Raw genomic sequence first — 26,775 nt, 5'->3', positions numbered from 1 at the left:
GGATAGTGGTTTTCCCTGGTGTGATTATAGGTGAATTTTTTTCTTTATATATATTTACGTTTTTTACTTGTGAGTGAAAGGAAACCAAACCCAAGCAGAAAAGATACTTTGCGTTCTTACTACTGTTATGATGAAATAGCTAACATATACCAGGTGCTTTACTTGTAAAACCTGCTAATCTCCCAACAGCTTCACGTAGTGGATCCCATCCTCTCCGTTTTAGAGATGGCAAGTGCATCTGACTTCCTTCCTCCACATCATTCAGCTCCAGATCAAGATCTCAAAAGCAGATCTAGTTTCCTGTACAGTCTGTGTTTTCCACTATAAAATAAGAGAGTGAAAGAGCAATTTTGGCAAAATAAGTAGCCATTTTTTCCTTTGCAATTAAAATGTAGATTTCTGAAAGCAAGTGGGTCAGAGTATTAGACGTCTTAACATGAACAGTTGATAGGAGCTGCCCCGCGCTCCCGTGCTTTCGTAGCACCGGCAGTTCCCATGGGCACTAAGAGTAAACTGGTTAATACATTGCAGTAGTTATTAACCAGTGGGAGATGCTTGGGAAGTGCATGCCTGAGGTAGGAGAGTGAGGCTGTTTCCCAAGGAACACATCTGCTGGGGAGAACCCCGGGAACAGGTGTTACCTCTGCTGCAGGGCCCCCAGCCACACACGCCACAGTCCCTCTTGATTCTGAGAGGTTCGAAGCTGGAGTCGCCACACACACAGCCCTCGGATGAGGTTTGATGGGTTGCCTGCTGTCTTTTCGTTGTCCCTTTGTGTTTTCTGGGAAACAAGTGTCCACTTCTCCTTTCATCGTTCAACAGATATTTAATGAGCACCTGCTATGGTCAGTCATTGCGCTAGTCTTGGGGCAAAGCAGATAAAAATCAAACATAGTCTCTGCTTTTACTGACCTTCATTATTCTGTGAATTTTCATGTCTATCCTAACCTCCTGAAGTCAAAAAGCCTTATTTCTTGTGTATTTGTAACTAATCTCGTCCATGTACTAAGGAAGTAAAACATTGTGAATTGGTTCAGCTGTTTGACTTTTGAAGGCATACCTGTATATATTAGAGTTCAAGGTTGATGTAAATTACTCAGTGAACCTAAACTGACATTGATGTCCTGACTTATGCAAATGAATACCATTATGTGTCCTGTAGACATGGTTGGATGACCACCAGTGCCTCAGAGAGAGAAGCAGGGAGAAAGAGGCACCAGCCCCATTTCACCTTGGAAGAATTCCAACTCTACCTTTTGTTGGTCATGATCTCCACTTCAGTCTTTTTTCTAGTTGATTCCTAGATCACTTTCCATATTAGATATTTTAAAAGTACATTTGTAAATGCACATCCTTATTTCTGTGATGCTGAGAATATTTTGTGTATTCGTGTATGGTCTCAGCATGGTCCCAGGGAACAGGCAGAAGTAACAAGATACTTCCTCCTGCCCTGGCTGAAAGCTATGGATGCTGGAGATGAAGAGGTTGACTTGGCTTTATGTGGGAAATCAGGGTCAGAACTTGCAACTGCATCTCCTGACTTACTTAAAACAGTTTGCCTCCAGTTGCTATTAATAAATGTAATTATGGAGTATGGCAGAAGTAGCACAGAAGGAGGATGGCCAAGGAGGGATCTGCCATCGCCATGCAAGTGCTGCCGTTCAGCCCGCCACTTACATTGTCTTCTCTTCAACCCCAACAGGGAGGTACCTCCTTCCAAATCCAGTTGCAGGTCTGGCCTGCCCAGCCTCGGTGGAGACGTCCAACCTCCTGCGCATGCGCAGCCAGGCCCTGGGCCAGTCGGCACCTTCGCTCACGGCCAGCCTGGTGAGTGTCCTCCAGCCCTGTCTTCTACGGGCTGGATTTCCTCCATCTCGTCACCTCTTTAGAGACTATTTTAAGTTTATTCACTTTAACTAGGTTTGAACTTACCTACATTTAACATTGAGCACATATTTGGCAAAGTGAAATTCCTTGCTTTCAGTATGCTAATTTTTTCCAAGGCCCGTCGTCTCCCCTAACCCCAACGATGTAATTTGGGGTATTTGTTTCAAATTGACTCTGTCTCTTCTCTTCCCTCAAAAGAAATGAAAATGTTTCTAAGCTTTTATTTATTTATTTATTTTTAACTTCTGTCAACCTTAAAAATAAAACAGCTAGTTATTTTACCAGCAAAACTAGTTTATTCTGGAATAGCCAAAGAATAGCAATTCAGGATATGCATGCTATAGTGGACCATATGCAAATTCAACAAATAGAGGAGGGGAACTTTATTTTATAGAGAAAAAGGAGGCAATTGGGAAGAGTTGTTTTGAAGGAAAGTCCGTTGGAGAAAAGCAAGAGTTCAGGGTGGTGATGGTTTCTCATTGGCTGAGTTGCTGGGTAGTCGATTTCTGTCTGGGATGTAATGTACACTTTTCCTGTAATTAACTGTTCTTTCCTGTTGAAGACTTCTAGTGGGGTCTGTAATTGACTGTCTTTCCTCTCGTTAACCTTGAATGGTACTGCATGGGGGCTCCCCTTTCGGGACTGCTTATTCCATTTTAAATGAAGTTTCCTTTTATTAATTTTCACACTTCTTATTTGAAAATAGTTTCAAACTCACAGAAACATTGCAAGAATGAGAAAAATACGTAAAACACCAGTTGATCTTTGAGATTCAACTATTAACCTCTTGCCCAATTTGCTTTATCATTTGCTTTATCTCTCTCTGTATATATGTATATTTAGAGATGTGTGTGTATAATTTTTTTGAACTACTTGAGAGTAAATTGGGTATATCATGGCCTTTTCTTATCACAGTTATCAACTTCAGTAAATTTAGCGCTGATACAAACCTTTTATCTGCTCTGCCATCTGTGTTTCAGTTTTATCAATCGGCTCAGTAATGTCTTCTATAGCATTTTTTTGTGCTCCAGTATAGGATCCAGTTTAGAGTCACTTATTGCATTTAATTGTTGTATCTATTTAGTCTCCTTTAATCTGGAACCTTTCCATAGCCTTTCTTTGCCGTTTATGACATTGGAGTTTTTGAAGACTATATCCCCATGCTCTCCGCCACTATTTTCAATGGAACATTTCTCAAATACCTGTGTCTGATATGTCTGACGTTTCCTCATGATGAAATTCAGGTTTTGCAATCCAGGCCAGAATATGACATTGCACTCTCTCCGGGCATGCCATCTGCAGGCACATAAGGTCCATCTGCCCTTCATTGTGATGTTAATGTTTCCACCCAGGCAAGGTGTTACCCAGTTTCTCCACTGCAGTTTGACTTTTCTTTTTGCAATCAGTAAGCATTCTGTGGAGAGAAAGTTTCAGGCTGTGCAAACGTGTTTCTCCTCATCAAAAATTTCCCCTAGATTTTATGTTCGTTCATCAGTCTTGCCTGGACTTTTCTTTTCTATGACAATTAGAAATGGTCATTATTCCAATTTTAACACTCTTTCCACATTTACCAATTGGCACACAGTGTAAATATTTGTGTATTTGTTAGCAGTGTGGATTCCTATGTTTTTTTTTCAATGTAGACCATTATTTATTTATTTAGTATTTTTGTGAGGAAGATTGGCCCTCAGCTAACATCTGTTTCACGGTCTTCCTCTTTTTGCTTGAGGAAGATTGTGCCTGAGCTAACAGCTGTTCCAATCTTCCTCTATTTTATGTGGGATGCTGCCACAGCATGGTTTGATGAGCGGTGCTAGGTCCACGGCCGGGATCTGAACCTGCAAACCCTGGGCTGCTGAAGCAGAGCACACAAACTTAACCACTATGCCACCGGACAGGCCCTAGACTTTTATTTTTAACCATGATGCTTATTAGGGTTTTATTTTCTAGTGGACCCATTGCTTCTCTACTTTAACCTTTGGCTCAGCCTAGAGGTCTGTACAGGTTGTTTTTGCACAGGTGGTGGGTTGTGTGGTATGGGAATAGGTTTTTAAACATCTTTTACTGATGATGATGCAAATAATATATAAATCGGTGTACTGCGATGCCTTATTTTATGCATTGGTAATAAGTCCTGTTGGATATTCGGGAGTCCTTCAGTAAGGCAGAGAGATTTGAATTAGTGCCAGGCTCTAGTCCTGCTTTTGCCTTTAATTGGCTGCATGAACTTGGGCAGGTCACTGAGTTTCTCAGGTTATATCACCTCATCTGCAACTGCAAGATGAAAAGGAGTATTAAACAGTCTCTGGAATTCAACTTTGGGGTTACCTGATTCTACTTTCAGAATAATAAAGATTCTGAATATACTGAATAATTATCCCCAAAAAAGTTTCTTTTGGGGTATTTTATGACTTCAAAATTGACTATGATCTTTAAACCAAAATTCATCTTTTTCTTCTCATGTAAATTTTGGGACTTATTTTTAAAGGAACAGTTAAAGTGACAGTAGTTAGCATTTTTCTCCTTCCCATCCCCAAGTTTGAAGTTACTTTTTCTTCTTGGGGAATTTTATTGAAAGCTTATTTTATAGTAACCATTTACTTTTTAAGGAAAGTGGGAAATTCCTGACAATTAGGGATTTTTTTAAACAAGAGTGCTTTTTGGGCCACTGCAATATTATTCTTAACACTTAAATAGTAATCCTGTATGTTTATTGCCAAGTAAATCATTCTGATTAAAACAACACTGTCACAGGTACTATCTCTTATGATCTAATACTGATAGTCACGTAATCAGACACAGAAACTGATTTCTTCATTAATAAAACACATCAGGTGACCTAAGATATTTGGTAATAAGATAGAAAAATAAGACGTATTAATAGAAAACAGAAGAAGAGTACTCCCAAAAATCTGTTTGATGACATTCTTATCAAAGAGTCACTTAAATTATTAGCATCTCTACCCTGCAACTTTTTATAGTGTTTGCTTAAGAGCAAAACTAGGGAAAATGCTAAAATACCATAGAGAGCAAACTTAAAATAGTCCCTGACTCGTAACAAGTCTCCAAAGTTAGCAGTATTAATACTTCTGTTCTTACTGTATTGTGAGGAGGCTTGGGTATAGAAGCAAGACTGCGATGAACTGTTTACTACAGACAGTGGAGGTTTAAAATATAACCCTCATCATATCTTTCCTTCAGAGGCTTCATCACGTCCTAATTGTGGTCTAAGGAGAACTCTTTACGGCCTGCTGGACCAAGTCTTCGGTCCACCACCTTCTGTCCTGTGAAGAGCAGCAGCAGCTGGAGCAGAGCTGCCTGGCAGGGCATCATCTTGATCTCCTCCTTGTTCTGTGCCATATCACTTATTTCAATATGTCACTCAGTGCATGTTAATGACTTTTCCTGCTTTTGGTATCCTTTGCAGAACCTTTAAAGTTAATCTGTTTCCTGTGTCTTGGATTGGATTACATCTAAATTATCCCTGCTGATTACAGCTCGCAGATTTGATAGAGAATGGTGCTGAAGAGGTGGAAATGTACAGCTATTAGAACTTCTTTTTTGTTTCCTTGTCTTCTAAACAGGCTGATGCTTCTGGTGGGGTGTTCAATAGAACATGCTTCACTCTGATCCTCTCTCCTCACCGCTATCCTCACCCCCATTGCTCCCATTGCTCTTAAGTCAGTCTTCCTCTTGACTCCCCTTAGCATTTATCCTAGTCACCTTTGCTTTAGTTCTTTGTGTTAATGCCTCATTTTCCCCTACTAGACTGCCAGCTCCTTGAAGGCAGAAGTCCTGTCTGATTCTAACTTTCTGCTCCTAGCACAACACATTGAATCTAGGAGGCATTCAATAAATAATGTTGGTGGAATGAATAATTATTTGTGGAAAGTGACAGATTTCTCTAGTCGCAAGGCAAGAGTGATGGTATGATCCTGTATTCTGTAATGGGGGGCCTAATAAAACCATCCATCTAAAACCTCTCTGGTTTTGCTGTTCAGTGTCCAGCTTACAATTGTGATTAGCCTTAAAGTCCATGTAATGGGCCAAATCCCGTTTAGTTCCACATCAGCTGCTCAGACAATATGGTGACAAAATTGTGAAGAGACTATCAGTGTCCATATTCAAGGAAATTTCATTAATCTGCTTGTAAGGAATCATGTAGTCACATCGGTTTAAATATCTTGTTGATTCTTTGAAGAAGTAAGATGAAGTCATATGTGTGTTCAGATGTGGAAAACTTGGAAAAATAGGAATCAATGTGGTTTATGTCCATATGACAGCATTACACTTGATATAACAGAATTTCATGTTCAACACAACTTACAGTTCAGAAAAATATAGACCCTTAACTTGAGAAGTATTCATGTGTTAGTAAGATGTAAATGAAGGCCCTGTGGTTTGGTAGGTATGAATTTTAGTAAAAGCACAGCCTATAATGATTTAAATGCCATAGGCAAACTTGAAGGTAATGCTAACTACCTTCTCAAGGAGGAGATTAATTCCTAGCCTGAAGTATCTAGTTTTCCTTGGCAATGCTAAATGTAGTTGTGCTGCCTCTCCCAGACACATGGGGCATTTCAGATAAATGGTGTGTTGCCAATTCATCCTAAGTAGCCCGGTAGCTGGCAGAATACATGCTCAGCCAGTGTCCGCCTGCCGGGACACCAGCCGGGAGTCCTGATGAAGTGTCAGATGTATACTTCATATACATTAATCTGAAGAGGGGAAAACTCATTTCCCCATTTGCTTCCTCCATCTTTCCGTCCCTCCCCACACACACGGGTAGTTTATCAAAGAAGTCATAGTCGTCAAAAGCAGGGGATTTATACAGGTGCTGCTTTCTGGCAAGAGAGATGGAAATTTCAGGAGGCAAAAGCAGGACCAGTGGTAACTTATTTTTCTGTAGGAAAATAGGCTTGTAAGCCTTGATGATTAAAGTTTAGAAATGGTGTATGTGGCCATCATAAGAAATATTCACTTCTTTTGTACTTTGGAGTAATAGATGGATGGCAGAAGCACAGTGCAAATTCCTCTCTGGTATTTTTCTCCAATTTTCTTTTTGATTTGAATCATGAACCTCATCTGTTTTGTTTGTGTGGACATCCCATCACATTCCTTCTGAGTGAGGTCTTCCTTGACTGTCCTGTTTGAAACTGCTCCCTACACTGCATGCCACACACCCCACTTATACCCTTTTCCCCTTCCAATATACCACATAATTTGCTTATTTCATTATATATCTCTTATTACTCTATGAAAAATTCATAGGAGTGGAGATGTTTTTTCTGTTTTTTCCCAGTTATTTCCCCAGGGCCTGGAATAGCGCCTGGCACGTGGTAGGTACTTAGTGAAGACTTGTTAAATGCATAAGTGAATATATTTCCTTTCTGTACATCTTTAGTGCCTTAGAACAGAGTCTTTATTTCCTTTTTGTTTTTAATCTGTGATTAACTTTTTAGGATTATATTATTTAGCTTAATCAAGAAGCTATTCTTCAAGCCAGAGAGCAGTTAACTATGGAAACTGTATTCAGGAATGAAACTATAATTGTACGGTTGGAAAGTGGAAATGGAGGGAAAGCAGAGTGGTTGAAAGATCAACTCTAGTGTTTACCACTTATTAGCTGTGTGAGACTCAGTTTCTTCCTCTGTGAAATGGGGTTAATGGTTGTAGCGCCCTCATGAGGTTACTGGGAGGGTCAAATGAGTGAATTCTTATGTGGTACTTTGCACAGTGTCTGTCACTCAAGAAATGCTGGTGTCATTGTTCCTGGGGTTGGTAGGAAAAACGTTTCTTCGAGTTGTCAGCAGGGCTTAGCTGAGATGGTAGTATCGGAAGGGAGGAAAATGAGCACTGTTCTACCTGATCATTTCGTTTGAGATAGTAGTTTAGCCTTTTGTCCTTACCTCCTTGCATGAGGGTTGCCCAGCTTGTTGTTTCTTTCTTCCTCATTTTCACTCAAATTCACCACCCCAGCAAACTGGGAGATGGCTTTCTAGAATAGGTAACTTTTTTGAAGGGGGAACGTGTTTTCACATATTATTCTTCAACTTTTAATATTAGGTGGTATAATTTTATGTTTCTTCAGTGGCCCTCTTTTGACATTGTATCCATTTCTTTTAATGGAAAAATTATGTTTCATGATGTACTATAAATATTAAAACCAAACTATTTAAACTCTAATATATCCAGAGAGCCTTGATGAATATTCATCTTTTCCATTTGCAAAAATGCATTATGAAGAGTCAGGGAAAATTCGCTAAACATATGCAAAAGTGCATTTTTCCTTTTTAATTCATTCAGAATGTACTGACATAATGTCAGCATTTATTTAGGGTACAGATTTTATTTGCAGTCATTTAATATTATATCAATACTTCATTAGCCTTATAGCGCAAAAACAAAAACCTGAGCCAAAAAGTGCCAGTAGTTAACTCTGAGAGAGTATCTGTTAAATATTGATGTAGGAACAATTTGAATGCCCTTGGATAAATTGCTTAACAAAAGTTGTAGAGTACAACTATGAATTAGCATTTCTTCTCAGCTGTTATGACTCAATTGAAAGGCTTCATAATATTTCAATGTATGGATTTCTCACAATTTATTAAACTATTTCCTCTTTTAGGTTATTTCCAAGTTTTTCCTATTGCAAATAATGGCGATGAGCAGGCTTTTAATAAGACCTTGTTCACCTCTTTTTATTTTTTCAGGGCAGATTCTTGGAGTGGGTTGACTGCGGCAAAGGATGTGAGCATTATTGAGGTTCTCCGTACCGTTGCTAGATTGTTTCTCGGAACGCTGTGCAAATTTAGACTTACATGTATTGAGAAGGCACAACTCATTGCGCTCTGGCCAGCAGTCAGTATTGTCTTCTAAAAAAAACAAACAACTGGGGTAGTTTGTTAGCTGAAAAATAATTACTCTTTTAAATTTGTTTGATCTTTAGTGAAGTTGATATGGTTATTGGACACGTTGAACTCTTACACTAAAGCCCCCGGATAAAGCAAATATGAAGTTAGGGTTATCTGTGCCTGCTCCTGTAACTTCTGCCTGCCAGTCCCTAAGTCAGCTCACCATACCAACTGTGGGTAACCTCTGTTGCTTTTGGGATGCAAGAACTGCTCAGAGTGATTACAGTGTATGTAGCTGAAGGCATTATTCCACAGTTCAGAATTTTTTTCATCTGGAAAGTAGTAATCTCAATTGTGAAATAATGCCTTCAGCTGTGGACATTATAATCAGAGTCTCAGGAGTGCTTGTATTCCAGGAGTAATACATCTCCTGGTTATTACCCCCTGAGCTAGGTTCTGTTTATAGTGAAGGGATGAATTTTCATAACTCAGTGCTGAAATAGCAATAGGGACCCCTGAGCAGATTATTATAGGTCAGGCCTAATCCATGAAGATAAATCTCATTATAGGCTCACCTGGGCCCATCCCGAGAGTAGCTGGTTTAACAGGAGTCTGTAAATCAAAGATCAGCTTAAAAACAAACTAGAAAATCCTCACTATAATCTCAGTACTGCCTCTGTGAACAGATACTCTCAGTGTGCATCCTTGCTCTAAACATGCTTGGGTGCCGTGAGATTAACTAACAGAAAACACGTGAAGTGTGTTGTGATTCAGTCTCTGCATGAATGAGGAACCACTTATTTTGGGGGAGAGGTTTTTTTTCTAAAATGAAATTCCACCCAGAAGTAGTCGCTTAAAACTTCCCATCCCAGTTTTCTCTTCCTCATATTTTGCGAGGGTTAAAAAATATGCAAGACCTTATGTATGTGTTGTCCTCCTGGGAAGGACGGGCTCTCTGCGTGGGTGTGCCTAGACAGACTGGTCAAGTGTGGACTTCTTGTTATCAAAGGCATCTGAGAGTCAGTGAGCTGAATCGTGCCCATAAATATTGTGTGGGATTTAAAGAGTAGAAATGCACCCCCTCTTTTAATTGCTTTAGTACAGGAAAGCAAAACAAATTTATAACAGCTATACCATATACATGTATATACATGGTTGTGTGTGTGTGTGTGTGTGAAAGCTTAGGTTGCATGTATTACCCACTTACCCAACCAGTGTGCCTATTTAGGAGCTGATCAACCTGTTCAGCAAGCACTGTGAGATGATCCATAGAGTGGTAAGTGCTGGCACTTCAGTTGCCCTATTCCTCACCGTGTCTTTAGCATCAAGGGCAGTGCCTGGTGTATTTTTAGAACTTAGATAATGGTTGTTTATTAACAAAGATCGAGGAAGTCTTAATTCTAAGTTTCAATAGTTTTGCTCTGGTGGACTCCTGGTGTGACACAGCTTGTCCTCTCTGGTGTCCTTTTGCCCCTGTGGTAAATATCAGCACTTGCCTATTTGCTGTCTTATTGCCAAAAGGATTCTGCAGCTCAGGAAAACTAAGAAACCCATAGTAATTAGACAGTGGTTTGTGGGAGGGAAGGTATTGGGATGTAACGTTTCCTTTCTTGTGCAAGATGAAAAATTATCATTTTAATTCATAGGCTTCTTAGGAAATTCCTGGTTATTGTGGCTCTGGAAAAGCCAACATACTTCAATATTTTTCCTACCTTATTTCTATAGATATACTTGGATGATTAGTGGAATGAGTACTTTTGGTATACTTATTTCTTGTTCATTGGCAGCTGAAGTATCAATCTACTCTTGGCTTCTGAATCAGTGCATTCCTCATTATGCTCATTTATCAGTTAATTGACTAATAATGGAGTTCTTATATAGCTAGTATTAAAACCTGTATAGAAAAGATGTGACACATGGTCTTGCTTTTTAAGGAGCTTCTAAGCTAGTTGAAATAAGACTTCTGAGCCATTGGAGAGCAAAGTAGAAGATAATAACATGCTGGATAATTTGCAGCTGTGTTTATAGATGTGGAAGAATGACACGGGCTGTAGGTTTCTGGCAAGTTTTGGTTAGGCAAGCTTTAAGGTGTAGTGGAACTATGTCCATAGTGGAACGGAGTCTTTATCTTCGTTAGATTCAACGACTGGAGGTTAATAGTGGCTTACTGGATTCTGAGATCTTTTCTGTGTGATCTGACCCTAAGTGAAGAAGGGAGCAATGTAGCAATTCCAACCTAGCTATTTGTGACAGCTAAATACTTGCTTTTATTGTTCAGATACTCAACCTCTATTTAAATAAAATACTTAAACAAGGGGTGCTAAGTAGCAGAGAGCATTTTCGCAAACAATATGCAAAGGCATAAAGCTCTTGCTGGAGTTTTGATAATGCTGACCTCACACTAGGACTGAGTGTCATTCCAAGCCCTAGGGCTTCTGCAAGCCTGCTTCCTTAGAGCCCTACCTTCACTTTTTCTTTCTTTTACCTCTTTTTCTTTGTCTCTGTACCTTTCTTTTTATCTAAGATGATCCACCACTAAAACGTGGATTGTTCTCCAGATGGTGTGTATCCTAAGAATCCGAGATACTGCGTTATTGTTTGCACTGTAGAATTCTGCATTCAGTAAGTAATAACTGGGCTTTACTATATCATGGATTTATATATAGATCCCCAAGAAAATGGGTATACATTTATCATTCTTTTTGCAAGAATGAAAGCTTCTTCTAGAATTCTTGTGAAATGTCTCTTCATTGCATGAAACCAACTTGTTTTTCATTATAGATGCCCCCAGCTTTGCTTATATGTATGCTCAGTTAAGTATGTTTGTTTCTTTCCTTGTTTGTTTGGATAAGTGTAAGTCAGTTGCTTTTTTTTTGGTTCCTAGACACAAGCAGTGGTAAGTTTTAACCTGATAAATAATATGAACCTGTGATATCATTTTGTCCCCCCTTTTTACATACTTCTGATCAAAAAGTCATTAATTAAACTTCAAGGAACTTCTGTGTTTTCTCCATTTTCTGGAAAACATCCATCCCCTTGACAGATTCACTTGATGGAGGGACGAGGGTTTCTCATCTTTACGTATTTCTAAGGTTTGGCAAAATAATTTGGGCAGTAGCAAACCACTTAGCATTCCTCAGAGGGCATCAGATCCCTTGTCCCATGCTCTTCCTTGTTCTGAAAAAAAGGAAACCTCTCTATGCAACTCCCTTCTTTTTGCCTGGCCAATGCCTACCTGTACTTTACCACATGCCCTTCCTTTCCTGGAGCTTTCCCTGTCCCTTTCCTGCTCTGTCCACCTCACCTCAACCTGGGTTATGTGACCCTCCTTTGAATTGTGCATATCCAAACCAAAGCGTTGATCACCTAGGACTTTAAGGGTCTCTGCTCGCCTTCTCTGGCTTCCCTCCTCACCCCCAAATGGTCTGATTGCCTAAAGAGCCCAGGAAAATGATCTGCAGCTGATGAAGATGTGAGCCTGGCGTATTTCATTAGATGGGCTCTTAGAACTAATGCTAGATGAAATATCATGGGCTTATATTAGGTTGTGCCCATAGCACCTCTGTACATTTTAATTGACCTTTCAGAGCTTTGCTTCTGAAAATGAATCCTGGAATTGGAGAATTTTATGGATGACACAGACCTTGGGTCACCCCTCTCCCCTTGCCTAGAGAGATTGTGCACTGCACTGGCCCTTATCTAAATTGTGATCATTTTTTACAAGCACTTGATTTAGAATTTAATTATTGTAGGCAGTTTAGAATAATGTTTAAGAGCATGGGCTCCAGAGCCAGGCTGCCTGGGCTGGAATCTGGACTTTACCACTTACTAGATGTGTGACCTTGACCAAAGAACATAACCTTCCTGTTCCCCTGAAAAATGGGAATGTTAACAGTACCTATCTTACATGGTTGTTGCTGGAATCCGGTGAGATGGTTGCATGTATGGCACTTGGAACACATAGGAAGAACACAATGATGTTAACCATTATTATCATCTTGTTCAAAAGCAATAAGTAGACGTATTAATTTACTAAACTAGGGAGGCTAAGTTTTATTAAATGCGTATCTGAAGTTTATGGTTTAGAGAATTGATGAAGCTGGCCTCGTAAAGATAGGATTCTCTGATTATTTTCAGATAACTGCAGGTCTGCTATGTTTTCTGCAGGATAATTCGTAAGGCATGAAGCTTGTTTGAAACTACAGTTTATGGGGAAAGAATAATGTAGCATTTTCAACATAAGGTAAACTTCCAGGGGTGACGTCATTAAACAATAAAAAAATAAAAAGGCAACTAGAAAAAAAAAAACCCTCAACTCCTTTCTTTCATTCCTCTCCTTGGATTATACAAAAGACTTATCAGGATCTTGGTTTTCATGAGTCTTCTTTTTGTATCAAATATATGACTTGCTTTCTTTTGAAGTGACGTTTTGTATACCTCTTACCTCAGTGCCTGTATAGTCAGGCGTCGCTTACTGACAGGGATACATTCTGAGAAACGTGTCCTTAGGCGATTCCGTTGTTGTGCAAACATCTTAGACTGTGCTTACACAAACCTAGATGGTATGGCCTACTACACACCTAGGCTGTATGGTACTAATCTTGTGGGACCACTGTTGTATATGTGGTCCGTTGTTGACTGAAAGGTCGTTATACAGCATATGACTGTGTTTGGACCTTTAGAATACTAACATCTATATTACTGAAAATATTATTAACATTGCCATCTTTTTTCCCCAAAATGTTGCTATCATTTGTCCAGGTGGAACAAAGTTAGAGGCTACCTGTTGGGCCTCTAACATTTTTGCTGGCTTACTTCATCAGTAAAACGTTTTTGAGTATGCTTCCCTAATATGTGAATATATTTTTAAATGATTTACATGTTCTTAGAGATGGTATTAAAAATATTTGGGAAGAAACCTAAAAATAGAAATACCTTAAGACCCAGCTATCCCACTACTGGATATCTATCCAAAGAACTTGAAATCAGCAATTCAAAGAGACTTAGGCACCCCTATGTTCTTTGCAGCATTATTCACAATAGCCAAGACATGGAAGCAATCCAAGTGCCCATCAACTGATGACTGGATAAAGAAGATGTGGTATATATATACAATGGAATACTATGCAGCCATAAAAAATGACAAAATTGTCCCATTCACAACAACATGGGTGGACCTTGAGGGTATTATGTTAAGCGAAATAAGCCTGATAGAGAAAGACAAACACTGTATGATTCTACTCATATGTGGAAGATAAACAAACACATAGACAAAGAGAACTATTTAGTGGTTACCAGGGGGAAAGGGGGTAGAGGGTGGGCACAAAGGGTGAAGGGGCACACCTGTAAAATGACTGACAATAATGACCAACTGAAATTTTACAATGTTGTAAACTATCATAACCTCAATTGAAAAAAAAAAAATATTTGAGCAGACCTGTGGATCTCCACTGAGAAACCATTAGAACATTTACTGTAGCGTTTTGGCAGGGACCTGGAGGCATCGCAGTTTGCCAGGTGTTGATCATTCAGTTGCCACATCATAGGCGGTCCAGGGAATGCTGGAGTGGTGATGGGTGAGTGGGAGTATACTCAAAGTGCTTGAGGCAGTGGCTGTTTGCCAACCTGTAAGGAAGCATTTTAGCCTTCAGAACTGGTGCCTATCAGCTGAGTCTCAGCTGGAGTATCAACTTATGAAATATACTAGAACCAACAAAAAAGAGGAGCCATAGAAAATGGAATCTGATATTCTAATAATTTTTTCCTAAACCCCATTTGATCATATTGTGTACCCCTGGGGTGCCCATATTCCTATTGGTAGATCCTTGGAATAAACTAGAACATCTGCCTTTTAGACCTGCCAGAGTAGAGCTTTATTGATTAAAAAAGAGTTTTGAATATTCGGTGAGGCTGCCTTTCTTTTATTTTTTGGAAAGCTTCCTTTTATTTTACTTTTAAGAGAAAGGAATAGCAGATCTTTGCTACACATGTCATTAACTGCCACTAAATTGACACAAATGTTGACAGTTATTGTGAGAACTGTTTCAAAGCTAATTATGTTAATTAGAATGTAACATACCAGTAATTGCATGTATTCAAACATCATACCATCACTTTTTGTATTTTCTTCTCCAGATGTAAGACATTCATTCATTTGCTGCTTGAAAAGCTGCAGAATTATAGCTAAGATAACAAATAATTGCCAGCAAATAAAATTGGTTCTTTAGAAATATACTCTAATTGGTTAGCTATGTAAAAGACAGAAACAAATGTTAGCATGTGAAGCTTGTAAATTAGGAGCATTGCTTATGAAATCCTTAGTTTTGGGCTTTTCATTTAAATAAGCCTTCTTATTGCAATTAATATTATCGTTTGGTTTATGACCCTTAAAAATATATTTCCTCTCAGCATTTCTTGGAGTTCTAATTTGGCTTTCCTGTACATGTTAGATGATTTGCAATTTAGATTTTAATTTGATTTCCATTCTTTAAAATGCCATTTTTCTTATATTTCATTTTTATTTAAAGCATGATTCTCTGTGTACTTGTGGAAGTGAGGCATATACAAACTACTGGGAAAATCAAGCTTTTAAAGTGAGCTGAGAACATAAAACATTTTAATAGGAATCTCGCGTAACTAAACTAAGTGTTTGAGAGCCCAACCAGAGAATTATGGCTCTTTGGAAACGAACTTTATGTGACACGGTGTTCCTAGTTTATCCTCTGTTATTGTTCTTTAGAAAATAGGGTTTCTATCATAGATTTTAAATCCTCACCACTTCTTATGTATGTGGAGTGTTAAATACGCCTCTGCCTCATGATTTGGGGGCCATGGCTGTTTGAAGACAGAGTTTCGGTCTGTGTAGTTGTTAGAGTTTTGAGTGTATTTTTTTCTATTGAGAATTTCGATGTGTGTCCCTCTTCTAAATTGAGTGCGTGTGGATTTTTTTTTCCTGTTGTGAACCACATAAATCAGCCCAACACTTTCAATGCCGTGACCTTAATTCTCTAGGTTTTGCAATAGGCCTTTCTCAAGTGAGTGGACTCATAGTCTGGCTCTAGTGTGTTGTGCTCCGAAGGGAAGAGCATTTCTCCTTAACCCCTTACAATGATCGTGGGTAATTCTGCTGGCATGTGCTGTGTTCTGCCTATTTTTCTGCTAAGATTTTTGTTCATTGTTTTTGGGGCTCCTGTCATCCTTGGCATACAGGTCCTTTGTTCTTGCTTTGTTTACTAACTGTTCTTCAGCACATAGCAGGTGATGAAAGAGACCGGCATGTTTGGAGTTGGGAAACTTAGGACTGAATTCCAGTAATGACATTCCTTGGCTCAGTAATTTGGGACAACTGTCACTTAACCTCCTTGAACCCTGATATCCTCATTAGTAAGATGGAAATGGTTAATCCTGACAGCATTGTTGTAACAATTAAAGAACATAACATGTAACAGAGCTAACTGCTAAGTATTAGGCACTCTTTGTGTTTCTCTGTTTCTGGGCTCTGTATGCTGTAACGGTCAATTTATCTATTCCTGTGCCAATATCCCACCTTCTTAATTACTGTAACTTCATAGCAAATCTTATTAATAACTGGTCAAGAAAGTTCCCTTGTGTTATTGCTGTTCTTTAAGAGTGTTGGCTATTTTTGGCGTGTTTATCTTCTGTATAAATTCACTTGTGAAGTTCCACAAGCTGATTGAGATTTTGATTAGAATTACATTAAATCCCAAGATCAATTTGGGAAATTGACGTTTTTATGATGTTGGTTTTACTATTCTGGAGCATAGTATATTGCTCCATTTACTTAGGACTTCTTTAATGTTTTTTAATAAGCTTTTATTCTTTTCTACAGGAAGAATTTGTATTCTTTTCTTACATTTATTCTTAGGCACTTTAAATAACACCCTTTAAAAATAAGCATGTATGCCTGTTTGCTAATGTATGGAGATTCATTTGGCTTCTGTATATTAATTGTTAAATTAATCAACCTTACTAATTCTTATGGGTCCTTATTCATGTGTAGATCTGGGGCATGGGATTTTTCTGAAGACAGTGCAGACAATGATGATCTGCAAATAATAGCTTCATTTCTTTTTTTTCTAATCTTTATAGCTTTTATTTCTTTTTTAAAAATCTTACTTCACTAACCAGGACTTCTGGGATTCTGTTGAATAGAACTGGTGATAGCATACATTGTTGTCTTGTTCTTAAACATAAAGAGAATGCTTTGAACATTTCATATTAAGTATGATGTTTGCTGTGGTGCTTTTCTTTTTTTTCTTGAACTTATTTTTGTTAAGGAATGAAAGAGCAGTTCAGCTTATTATTCTTTTTCCAAGTGTCCAGTCAGTTTATTCCTGCACTGGCGTTGAGCAACCTCCCTTTCCCCCTAATGTATAATACCACTTTTAGCATATACTAAATTCCCAAGTATGTTATGAGTCTATTTCTTGATTCTGTTCTCTTCCTTGGGTTTGTCTTCCTGTATTTATATCATATCATCTAATTCCTGTAGTTTCATGCTATTTTTAACATCTAGTAGGGCTGGTAGGGAAATCTCACATCTCTTAGTTAAATTTATTTTCAGTTGCATTTAAAAGACTTCCCCTCATTTTAACATTTTTTTTTAATCTCTGGAAATAACTGCCTCATTTTCTTTGAAAGCCAGTGAGAGAAAAAAAAATCATCCCTTGTGAAAATATGAAACATTTGCTGCTTTTATAAGATGATAGTGCTTTTGAGTCGTCAATAGGGAGAGAAACCGTTCTTTTGTCAGGTTTCTATGGTCAGCCTCCTGGCCCATGCACTGTGCAGCGTCAGGGCATCATTTTCTCCTGGGTTTAATGTGGAATTTTCTTGAGGAGTCACGAGACACATAACCCTGAACCAGCTGCCCCCTGGAGCAGGACTTGCTGATGGCTGCGGCCGCAGCCTCAGAAGCTGGAGCTTACTGGGAGCAGGTCTACAAAGGCTGGGGATATTTGCAGAGGCAAGAGTTGGGAGTGTGAGGTCCAGCTTTCCCTCTCGGTGTGGAGATTCGCCTGCTTTGCCAATCCCAGGGGATACTGCCTTAATTTCATGAGGGAGTGACCAAGCTTCCTTACAGCTTGCAGTTGTGAAATCATAAAATGGCATTCCCAGCCAGGCAAGCTCTAGAGATGTTTTCTGCCATAGAAACTTTTTCTTGTTGGCAGTGTCACAGAGGCAGCCAAAGGAGAAGTATAAAGTTAGTGACTGCACCACTTTGCTGGGCACGAGCTGTTTTCCCAAACTGTCTTTATCCTGAGTTATTCACAACGTCCTCTGCCTCTTGTGCTGATGAGAAGGACGTGCTCATGGGGGTTGGGCACTGACAGCACACAGGAGTAATTCCCGTCATCCATCAAGCCTGACAACCCTTGGATTCCTCGCCCTGTCAGAACAGGGAGAGGCTTGAGCAGGCTTGAGTGGTCCCCACTTGTCTGGCATTTTAAACAAATCTGAATTTGATATGAAGTTAACTAGATGCAGCCGAAGTTGCTGGTGGCAACAGTTTTCACTAAAGTCCTACGCTTATAACCTATCCCATAAGGCTGTCAGATGTGACAAACGTGCGTCTGAATTATGACCATCATCTGAGGCTGTCACCACAGAAAGCTCTTCATTAAGAGAAAAAGATTAGGAATCTGATCTGAGGGGAAATGGAACTGCATCTTTGATCAGGTAGAGCTTTATTTAGCTTTCTATCCCAGGAGTCTTAGATCCAGTTGATCACTTGGGAAATTCAGGATTAGGTAAGTTCTCTGTTCTTTATTTTAAAAAATAAAGTTTATTTTTCTATCATAAGATGATAAATTCCCATAGTAAATTTAGAAAATTTTCTTAAAAGGTGGAGATAAAAATCATGCATAATATACAACGATGCTTAATATCTTTTCCCTAAACATAGATTTTCGTTTTTTTTTCATGCATCCTGGTAACTTGTGACAGCATGTATGCACTTGTCCTTGCTCACATCTCTAGTTTTCCCCAAGATGCCAGTCTTGGGCTGGTTACCTGTCTGATCTTAGTTTCTCCCTTTGGCTTTTTTTCTGCCCATTTTCCTTTTCTATAGTTCACAACTCTGGCAGTGGAACTCTCAGGGTTTCCATGTCTCAGCGGGTGCTAACCCTTTGTCCCAGGTGCCCCGTCTGACCGACTGTTGCTGCTCATCTTTTATTCATGTGACCTCGTCCCTCTCATTCTTCTATTTCCTTGCACCCCACTTTCCTCTCACAGAGGAGTTTACATTCTAATGCCCATGGGAATTGTGGAGCTGAAGGCACTGTGTAGTCGAGCATTTCCCCCTTGCATGCCCTCTCCTCAGACAAGCAGGGGACCTGGTTCCTGAAAGAATGTGTCCCTCAGGCACCTGCTTCCCTAAGACTGTGAAGTCCTCCGCTTCCACTGCCATCAGCCCTTTTGTGTTGGCTGCATTGATATCAAAGCTGATATCCCTAGATATCTCTAGATGGCAGCATCTACCGCCCTCTGCCTTGCGGCTAGAACAGAAAAGAACAGTTGACTGTAGCCCTGAGGAGGATGTGTAGTGTGTCGCCCTGGTCTTTACCGCGCATGCTTCCCCTCGCCCTTTCTTCTGTTTCCAAGTGCATTTGAAACTCTGTGGATGGTCATGAAGGGGGAATACCTGCTACATCCTTTTCCTGGGTTCTTCATCAGTCTCCAACTGGCAAAGCCAGAGACATGAATCAAATTATTCAGTTGCGTTTTGTCCAGTGGAATTTTGTTGTGAGGGCCATTGCTTTAAAATGTAGCCTGAGGTTTTTCGTTAGTAATGTTTTTAAGGAATGCTCTGGAGGGCTGGTGGGTAGTGCTGGCTTGAGGCAGGAACCAAAATGCTAGATGCTGGGTCCTGTTCTCCCAGTTTTGGGCAAGCCTTCTGCTTTGTGAAGCTGAGTTTGTTTTTGAGCAACTCAGTTTAACATTGATGTCAATATATGCAGCCCCAAATCAAATTATATTGTTTCCTGGTTCAGAATACTTTAAAGATAAACATAATGCAGAGTTGAAATCAAGTACAAGAGAGTGTTTAGCTTTTTCAAAGTGTCTACATTATTATGTTGGAATGTTTGGCTAGTTGTGATTTTTCTTTACCTGTCTGTTCCCCCGTGAAACTTTGGGCACCTGACAGCCCGTGTCTGTGTCCCCTGTTGTCCTCAGTCAGGCCAGCACCCACGAGGTGCTCCTGGAGCCTCCCTCACGCTAACAGCATCCTCTTTGCCCCACATTTGGTCGTGGCGCTGATACTGCAGCACAAACCGTTCATCTCAGAATATTTAAACACACATTCTCTTTGCCTCAACTTCCATGTTCCGGTGGAATTGGGTTCAATCGGTATAAACAAAATATCTAACAGCTCAGCAAGCGCCTACACTACATTGGATGTGGTGCTTGTGTCCCTGGTTAGCCTTTTCTCTGCTGCTGTGGAAATTAAACCCAGGCAATGAGATGAGCCAGACTCTGACTCATAAGGTGCATTTGTCTGCTTTATTGGGAAATGTGCAGGTTGGAGAGGTGCTCCTTACCTGAAGGTTGTTTTTAAAATGAGACCCAGGATTTCTCCCAGAGTTAGGAGGGATCGTTCCTAACTGCAGACCCACCTATTGTGCACCAGCACGTGCACCCTTCACCCTGTGTTTTTTGTTCTTGGTGCCTTTCTCCAGAGTCTGGAACTGAAGTGCCTTCTTCCCTCCACAGGATGTGGCATTTAGACAAATAGCTTTAGACTCAGAGGGAAGGGTGTATTAATTCATCTGGGAGAGAACGTACAAGGAGCTGGCTCTTTGGGCATTTCTTTAGCGATCACTAATCGGAAATGCTCTTCCCACGTGTTTCTTTTCTAATAAATAAATAGGGGAGCCCTGAGTTCCAAATAAACACATAGGGGAGCCTTGTGGTCATCCATGACAACAATACGAATTCAGAACTGTATAGCTGTGATTGGTAATCAGTCAGCAGCACCCTCACCATGTCCTCATTTGGGGGATAATCTGCCTTGGAGGAGGGAAAACCTCGCTCATTCCGTTGATATGATCCTTCCTCCAATGCTGCCGATGTACATTTTAACAGTAACTTTTTTTTAACACAAGGAGGACGAAAAAGTAAATAGCCTGCAGTGTTGCTACCCTTCTTGACATTTTTTAAAGGTAATACATATACAGTATTAGAAAATTCTAAGAATATGGAAACATATAAAATAAAAAGTCACTCACTTCTCCTTCTTGTTCCTCTCCCCAAAGGTAACCAACCTGTTGCTATTGTTTCTTATTAGTTGTTGCAGATAAAAATTATGTACATGTCCCCATAAATATATATAATTAAAACATTTTATACACTGTTTGAGCCTCGCTTTTTAATTCAATATGAAAATCTCTTGTATCAGCACATACAGCTCTACTGGTCCCTTTTAATGGTGGCACGGTATTTCATCACGTGGACACACCATCATGTAAATTGCCTGACCATTCCTGAGAGGGTGGACTCTCAACCCAGTTTGAAAGCCCTGTGGCTCTGACCTCTGTGACATCTGCTGTGAGAATGCTCGCACACCATTATTGTTGGTTGTAGGATGATTTGTAGTTGTTGGTGAGGTAAGTTTTCTCCCAGTGTTTAATCAGGATGACTTAGAGTGTATTGTGTTGTATTTAAGAAATGCTAGTTGTCATAACAAATGTACTCAGAGTTCTTGCTGGCTTAGATATTTATTTACTATTGTTGTTGTTTACTTCTGTAAACAAGAGAAGTTTGTTTCTTCCTCATCTGCAGGCCATTTTGGCAGAGATGTGCTCTATTCCATGCAGTTATTCAGGGACTCAGGCTGACAGGATGATAGCATCTTTATGTCGCTTCCAAGGTACCCCCTGGATTTTTTTCTTTTCTTTTTTTTGGCTGAGGAAGATTCACCTTGAGCTAACATCTGCTGCCAATCTTCCTCCTTTTTGTTTTCTGTGTGAGCTGCGACCATAGCATGGCGACGAACAGGCGAGTGGTATAGGTCAGTGCCTGGGAACTGAACCTGGGCCATTGAAGCAGAGTGTGTCAAACTTAACCACTAGGCCAACAGGGCTGGCCCTCTCCCCTGGGTTTTGATACCTAGATAGTAGTAGTATTTGGAGAAGGATTGCACGGGAAGTGTTAGTGGGCCAGATAGTGAAGGGTGGCACACATCTACCCCATAGTCCATTGTCCAGAACTCAGTCTTGTGACCACACCCAACTGCAAGAGAGGCTGGGAAATGTATTCTAGCTGCGGGCTCAGAAAGGAAATGGTTTGATGAATAAGTAAATAGCCAGTTAACATGTCCAAAAACATGAATGGGAGTGCCACCAAAGCATCAGTGGTCACTTGAAGTGGTGCGTGTGGCTGCCTTTCTTCTTTGATGTTCTTGGTATTGAGTCTACTAGCCAGTAATTCCAGAAATGATGCTTTCCCCTCTGCTCTACAATTCCTTCTGCCTTTTCCCCCTCTACCCTCATGGTTCTTTAATGACTGCTATAGGGTAGTGGCTGTATGCAAAGATCTTAATCCAAATGTGTGGTTGAGCTTGAGAAGAGAGGTAGCACCATGGAATGGGAAGGTTTTTGCTGAGTGCTCCGAAGGACTTTCCTGTGAAAGCGGAAGTTAAGGGAATGCAGCTATGGCTCTACAGAACAATGGTATGTCCTCTCCCTCTGTCCTTCTCTGTGTAACTGTTTGCGGGAAAAACATCACTGGGGCCTTTCCAGGTGATGAGTTTCTGGAATAGAGTGCGGGAGGCATATACAGGAGCTGGGCAGGGGCCCAGAGAATCTGCCAGGCAGAAGTGTGGCTCATGTTGGCCTCTCTGTGCTGCCACCTGGCTCCCTGACAGTTGGTCCCTGAGTGCTGGAGAGAGATGTCAGTAATGCTCTGCCGCCCCCACCTCTGCTGCTGAGGAATCCCAGCCCGGCTGTGGCAGAGAGTGAACAGTTTATGGGCACGTGCAGCCCAATCATCTGAGAATTAGTAAAGATAATGGAATGCTGTGTATCAAGACTGGGTTTTTTAATGCCATTTTAGAGTGGGAGAGAAAAATAAAGAACAGCTATGTTCTTGGTATATGGATGTGTTTTCAGTGTGAGAAACAAATACTTAAAAGACAGACTCGTGTAAGTAACATTCAAACTTTAGCTGAGAAAATAATCCAGGAGATGCTGGGGAAGAAGTACATGGTTCTTACACACCCCCATCCTTTGCCGCTTTTTCTTGTGTTTACTCAAGTAAGTTGATTGTGTGTCAGAGCTTGGGAAAGCCTCAGAGTATTTCGATAGAACATATGGTGCACTCTGGGTAGGTTAACACCTGTTATCTTATGCATTTTAGTAGTCAGTCATGTCAAGCAAGTATAATCTGGTCAGCATCTTGATTTAGTCCTGTGTTGGGTCCTAGTGGAGTAGTTTGTAAAAGAGGCAAATGGACACATTAAAAGGAATAAAAAGCCCTATTCCGTAGCTCTCAAATGATGAAGGCATTGCACCCTCCTTAAATAATGATACCTGTCAGGTTTTTGGACACTTTTCTAAAAAAGGAGAAGAGAGATTAAGAAGACAGTTGCAAGTGCAACCGGGCCTGGCAGGGAACCTGGTGGCTTTAGGAATCAGTACGGTGATGATATACCTGTGCTGTGACTTATCGAAGCGCCTCAGAGTATTGTCCAGAGGAGTTCTAGAGGGCTCAGAATTTACAAATGAAGCAGTTGATGGCTGACTGTCAACTGCTGCTTATCCACAGTCCAGATCTGTGTTGGAGTCAGAAGGTGGAGAACAGCAAACAACAAAATAAAAGGCCAGAGAGGGCCAATTGGATAATGGCGTGGTCTTCTGCTTTAAAACGTCGTCAATAAATATCATTACAGTACAGCCAGTGAGGGCCCAGCCGACCGCAGACCACACCAGACCAGGAAGTGTGCCAAGAAACAATCGATAGAAGATGTATTACTGAAAATTAATATTCTGCTGCTGAATTATTCTTATTGATTCAGGGATTTTGAAAGTGGCCAGAGATAATACTACAAACAAAAGCATTTGTATTTCTTGAGCGGACCACCAAAATAACAGAGGAAACCGCATCTCTAACACACAACCTTGAAACAGGGCTCAGGAGGCATAAAACTTGCGTTGTGTATCCTGAAGAGCACCCCTGCCTGGGTTTGCTTAGAGAGGCGGTTATCTTGTGAAGCCACACTTGGTAAAGCTTCATCTGCCGGGCTCAAATCTTTTCTCTCATGGAACCTGTGTTTCGTGATTAGTCAGAAGAAACGTTAACAGCCTAATGTACAAAGAGGGAAAATAGAAATGCTTGTAGTGTGTGAAACAGGATCAGACCTTTGAAGTAGGGGGTGTAAGGCTGAGGGTGGAAAGGGGGATTCTGAGAGGTTGGGAATAGGAGGTTCTTCTGCATTGCCCTTGTGGGTAGTGATGCTGTGCTCCTGTGGGTGAATGTCAGTGGGTTTGGGAGCTGCTGCCCTTGACTGTGCCTGGCTACCTCCTGCTACTCTACTCCCTTCACAGTCCTCATGTTCCCGGTTCTCTCACGTTCCTTCTGAAGTCCCCACCACTCTTACAGTGAAGTGTATTATTTATAGTGGATAACAGGAGAATGGCGGCAAGAAACGGCATCACAGGGTCTCAGTTTTCACATTTCTAAAACAGAGGGTTTGAAATGAATGATATCCGGCTCTGAAATGGAATGATTCTCAGCTTCAACTAAGGCCGACCGTCCTTATTGAAGCATTTCCTGGAAAATGTTAATGAGAACTCTTCTGCAGTTCTAGGTTTTTAAAGCAGTCTAATTCCTGATACAAATATTCGTGGGAAATCTTGCTCAGTGTCTATAGTTTTTGACCATTTACCACCTTCTTGTGGGGAGATTTTCATCTCAAGATTTTTATAGTAAGTTGAAAAAAACACTTTAGTCTGCATTGTATTTTCAGAAATAGAGCAAAAAAACTATAGAGAAATGTTCCCAATTGGTGAATGAAGGTGAAGAGTATAAGTGCATATTCATTGTTGTATTCTTTTAACTTTTCTATTTCAAAATATTGGAGAGTAAAAACAAGTGTGTTTTCTTCTCCCTTAAGGAAACTAAGATAAATTAAAGGAAGTGATTTGTTAAATTACTTTCCCAAGGGCAATCAAGAGTTATATGGAAGAACCTAGAATAGATTCCAGTTGCTGAGTTGCCATTCTTGGGTTTTTTAAGCCATATCTCCTCCCTAAAGGAGAGACAGATGTAGGAAGGAGTTTCGTCCAGGTTCTGAGCCTGGCAACATTGCTGGGTATGTCCACTTATAAATTATCCGAGTGGGCAAAGCAGGAGACAGGTCCCCGTGAGCTTTGTAAAACTGCTAATCGAATGGTGTTAAATACATATCTCACCCATTGAGAAGAAATGGGTGGTTCTAGTTGTGAACCTAGAATTTTCATTTCTGACAGCTTTAAACAGAAAAGAAGTTCATGGTAAGCAGTAGTTAGTAATGGAGGAAGGAATGTTAGATGCAAATCTGATAGTCTGAAAGAGAGACAAAATCAGAATGGCACAGTGCACTCTTCCGTGGTTTTTGGAATGGAGAGTTTCCTTGGAAGGGCATCGTGAAAAGTAGATAGAGCTGAGAAGGCCGTTAATTATCCTCTTTGTCCAGCATCCATGGCAATTTAGGAGAGAGATGGTGAACATTCCCTGTGCTCCGCCTGCTCCCGGGCCTGTGTGGGTTAGGAGGAAAGATGAGTCTCCAGGGGCGCCTTTACCTGAACAGACAGCGGTGTTTGCCTGGTGCCTTTCCCCATCTCATGTCTCTCTCCTTTTGAAACTTCAGGGAAGGAGGGTCTCCAGATATTTTTCAGAGTCTTGTGATGTTACTTGGCCTAGTAACAAACTATGAAGTCAAAATATCTGTTTATGGTCCGTGTGCACTTCATTGACCTTATAGCATTTGTAAAGAGCCGAGAATCCCTTATTCTGTGTAGTCAGTGCTGGGTGAGCTCTTGGTGGATGATCAGCATGGGAGGGAGGTGGTCACTTTCATCCTGGTTTCAAGCAAGCAGCGTCCTCCTGTGGGTCTTTCATGACCTTTGGTTGCTTTGCTTTCTCCTCATCAAGCATGATGAGCAGTGGTAGACATGCATAAGAGGCCAGCACTCCCATCAGGATCATTCAAAATGTCACCATCTAGAGCACCCTTGATGGGACAAACTCTGTGTTTCTTGTTAGATTATCCTCCTCTGACAAGTATTTTCACTGATCTTCATGTCCATTAACTCAGAGAGTCGAGAGTTTTAAAAGCTGGAAGAAAGAAACAAGGTGAAGTGCACTGATGAAAATGGCATTTTGTCCAGTAGGTGGTGCATCAGCAAATCTTATTTGCAACTCATAGAAGGAAGTCTATTGAGGATTTTTTAAAAGATGCATCCATAATGCTGTGAGAGAAAGAGATACATGCTATGGGCAGGGTGGATCACTAAGTCAGCTGGAAAAAACAGTTGGACTATTTCAAACAAATTCTCTTGTTGTAAGAAAATTGTCAGGAAGAACTTTTTAAAAGCTAATGTTTGGTTGAAATTAAAATACTTTATCATGTTACATGGAGATCTTTCTCTTCAACATTTGGGCTGCAGATCACTGCTGCAAGTAAGAGAATGCTGTTAATCTTGATAGCATTTTGAGTCTTCGAGAATAGTGTATGGTAGACATATTCCAGGTTTATATATTTGAATTATGTTCAGAAAATGGTGAATACTTGAGCTGGAGAAATTCCTGCCAGTAACTTTTTAAAAACAATTTAGTGGAATGTGTCGGGTGTAACTTCCTCTTGAAGCAATAGAGTTATTGTTGGAATGCATTAATGTTAACTCTTTTTTTTCTTTTGGTGAAGAAGAGTGGCCCTGAGCTAACATCTGTGGCAATCTTCCTCTATTTTGTATGTGGGATTTTACCACAGCATGGCTTGATGAGTGGTGAGCAGGTCCGTGCCTGGGATCTGAAC

General features: G+C 40.3%; 1 protein-coding gene across 6 annotated transcripts in view; it reads left to right on the top strand.

Moving 5' to 3' along the window:
* MAST4 (microtubule associated serine/threonine kinase family member 4) overlaps positions 1-26,775 on the top strand; it is a 575,525-nt gene that overhangs the window by 197,425 nt on the left and 351,325 nt on the right. For all 6 annotated transcript variants that reach the window (XM_070519562.1, XM_070519559.1, XM_070519558.1 and 3 more), the window contains exon 3: positions 1,703-1,827. In XM_070519562.1, coding sequence (XP_070375663.1) covers positions 1,703-1,827 — 125 coding nt within the window. The remainder of the gene's footprint in view (positions 1-1,702; positions 1,828-26,775) is intronic.

This window comes from Equus asinus, chromosome 10 (assembly GCF_041296235.1).
Source record: "Equus asinus isolate D_3611 breed Donkey chromosome 10, EquAss-T2T_v2, whole genome shotgun sequence".
Taxonomy (NCBI): domain Eukaryota; kingdom Metazoa; phylum Chordata; class Mammalia; order Perissodactyla; family Equidae; genus Equus; species Equus asinus.
Note: the sequence above shows the minus strand (reverse complement) of the source record. Positions and strands in the feature narration are given on the sequence as shown.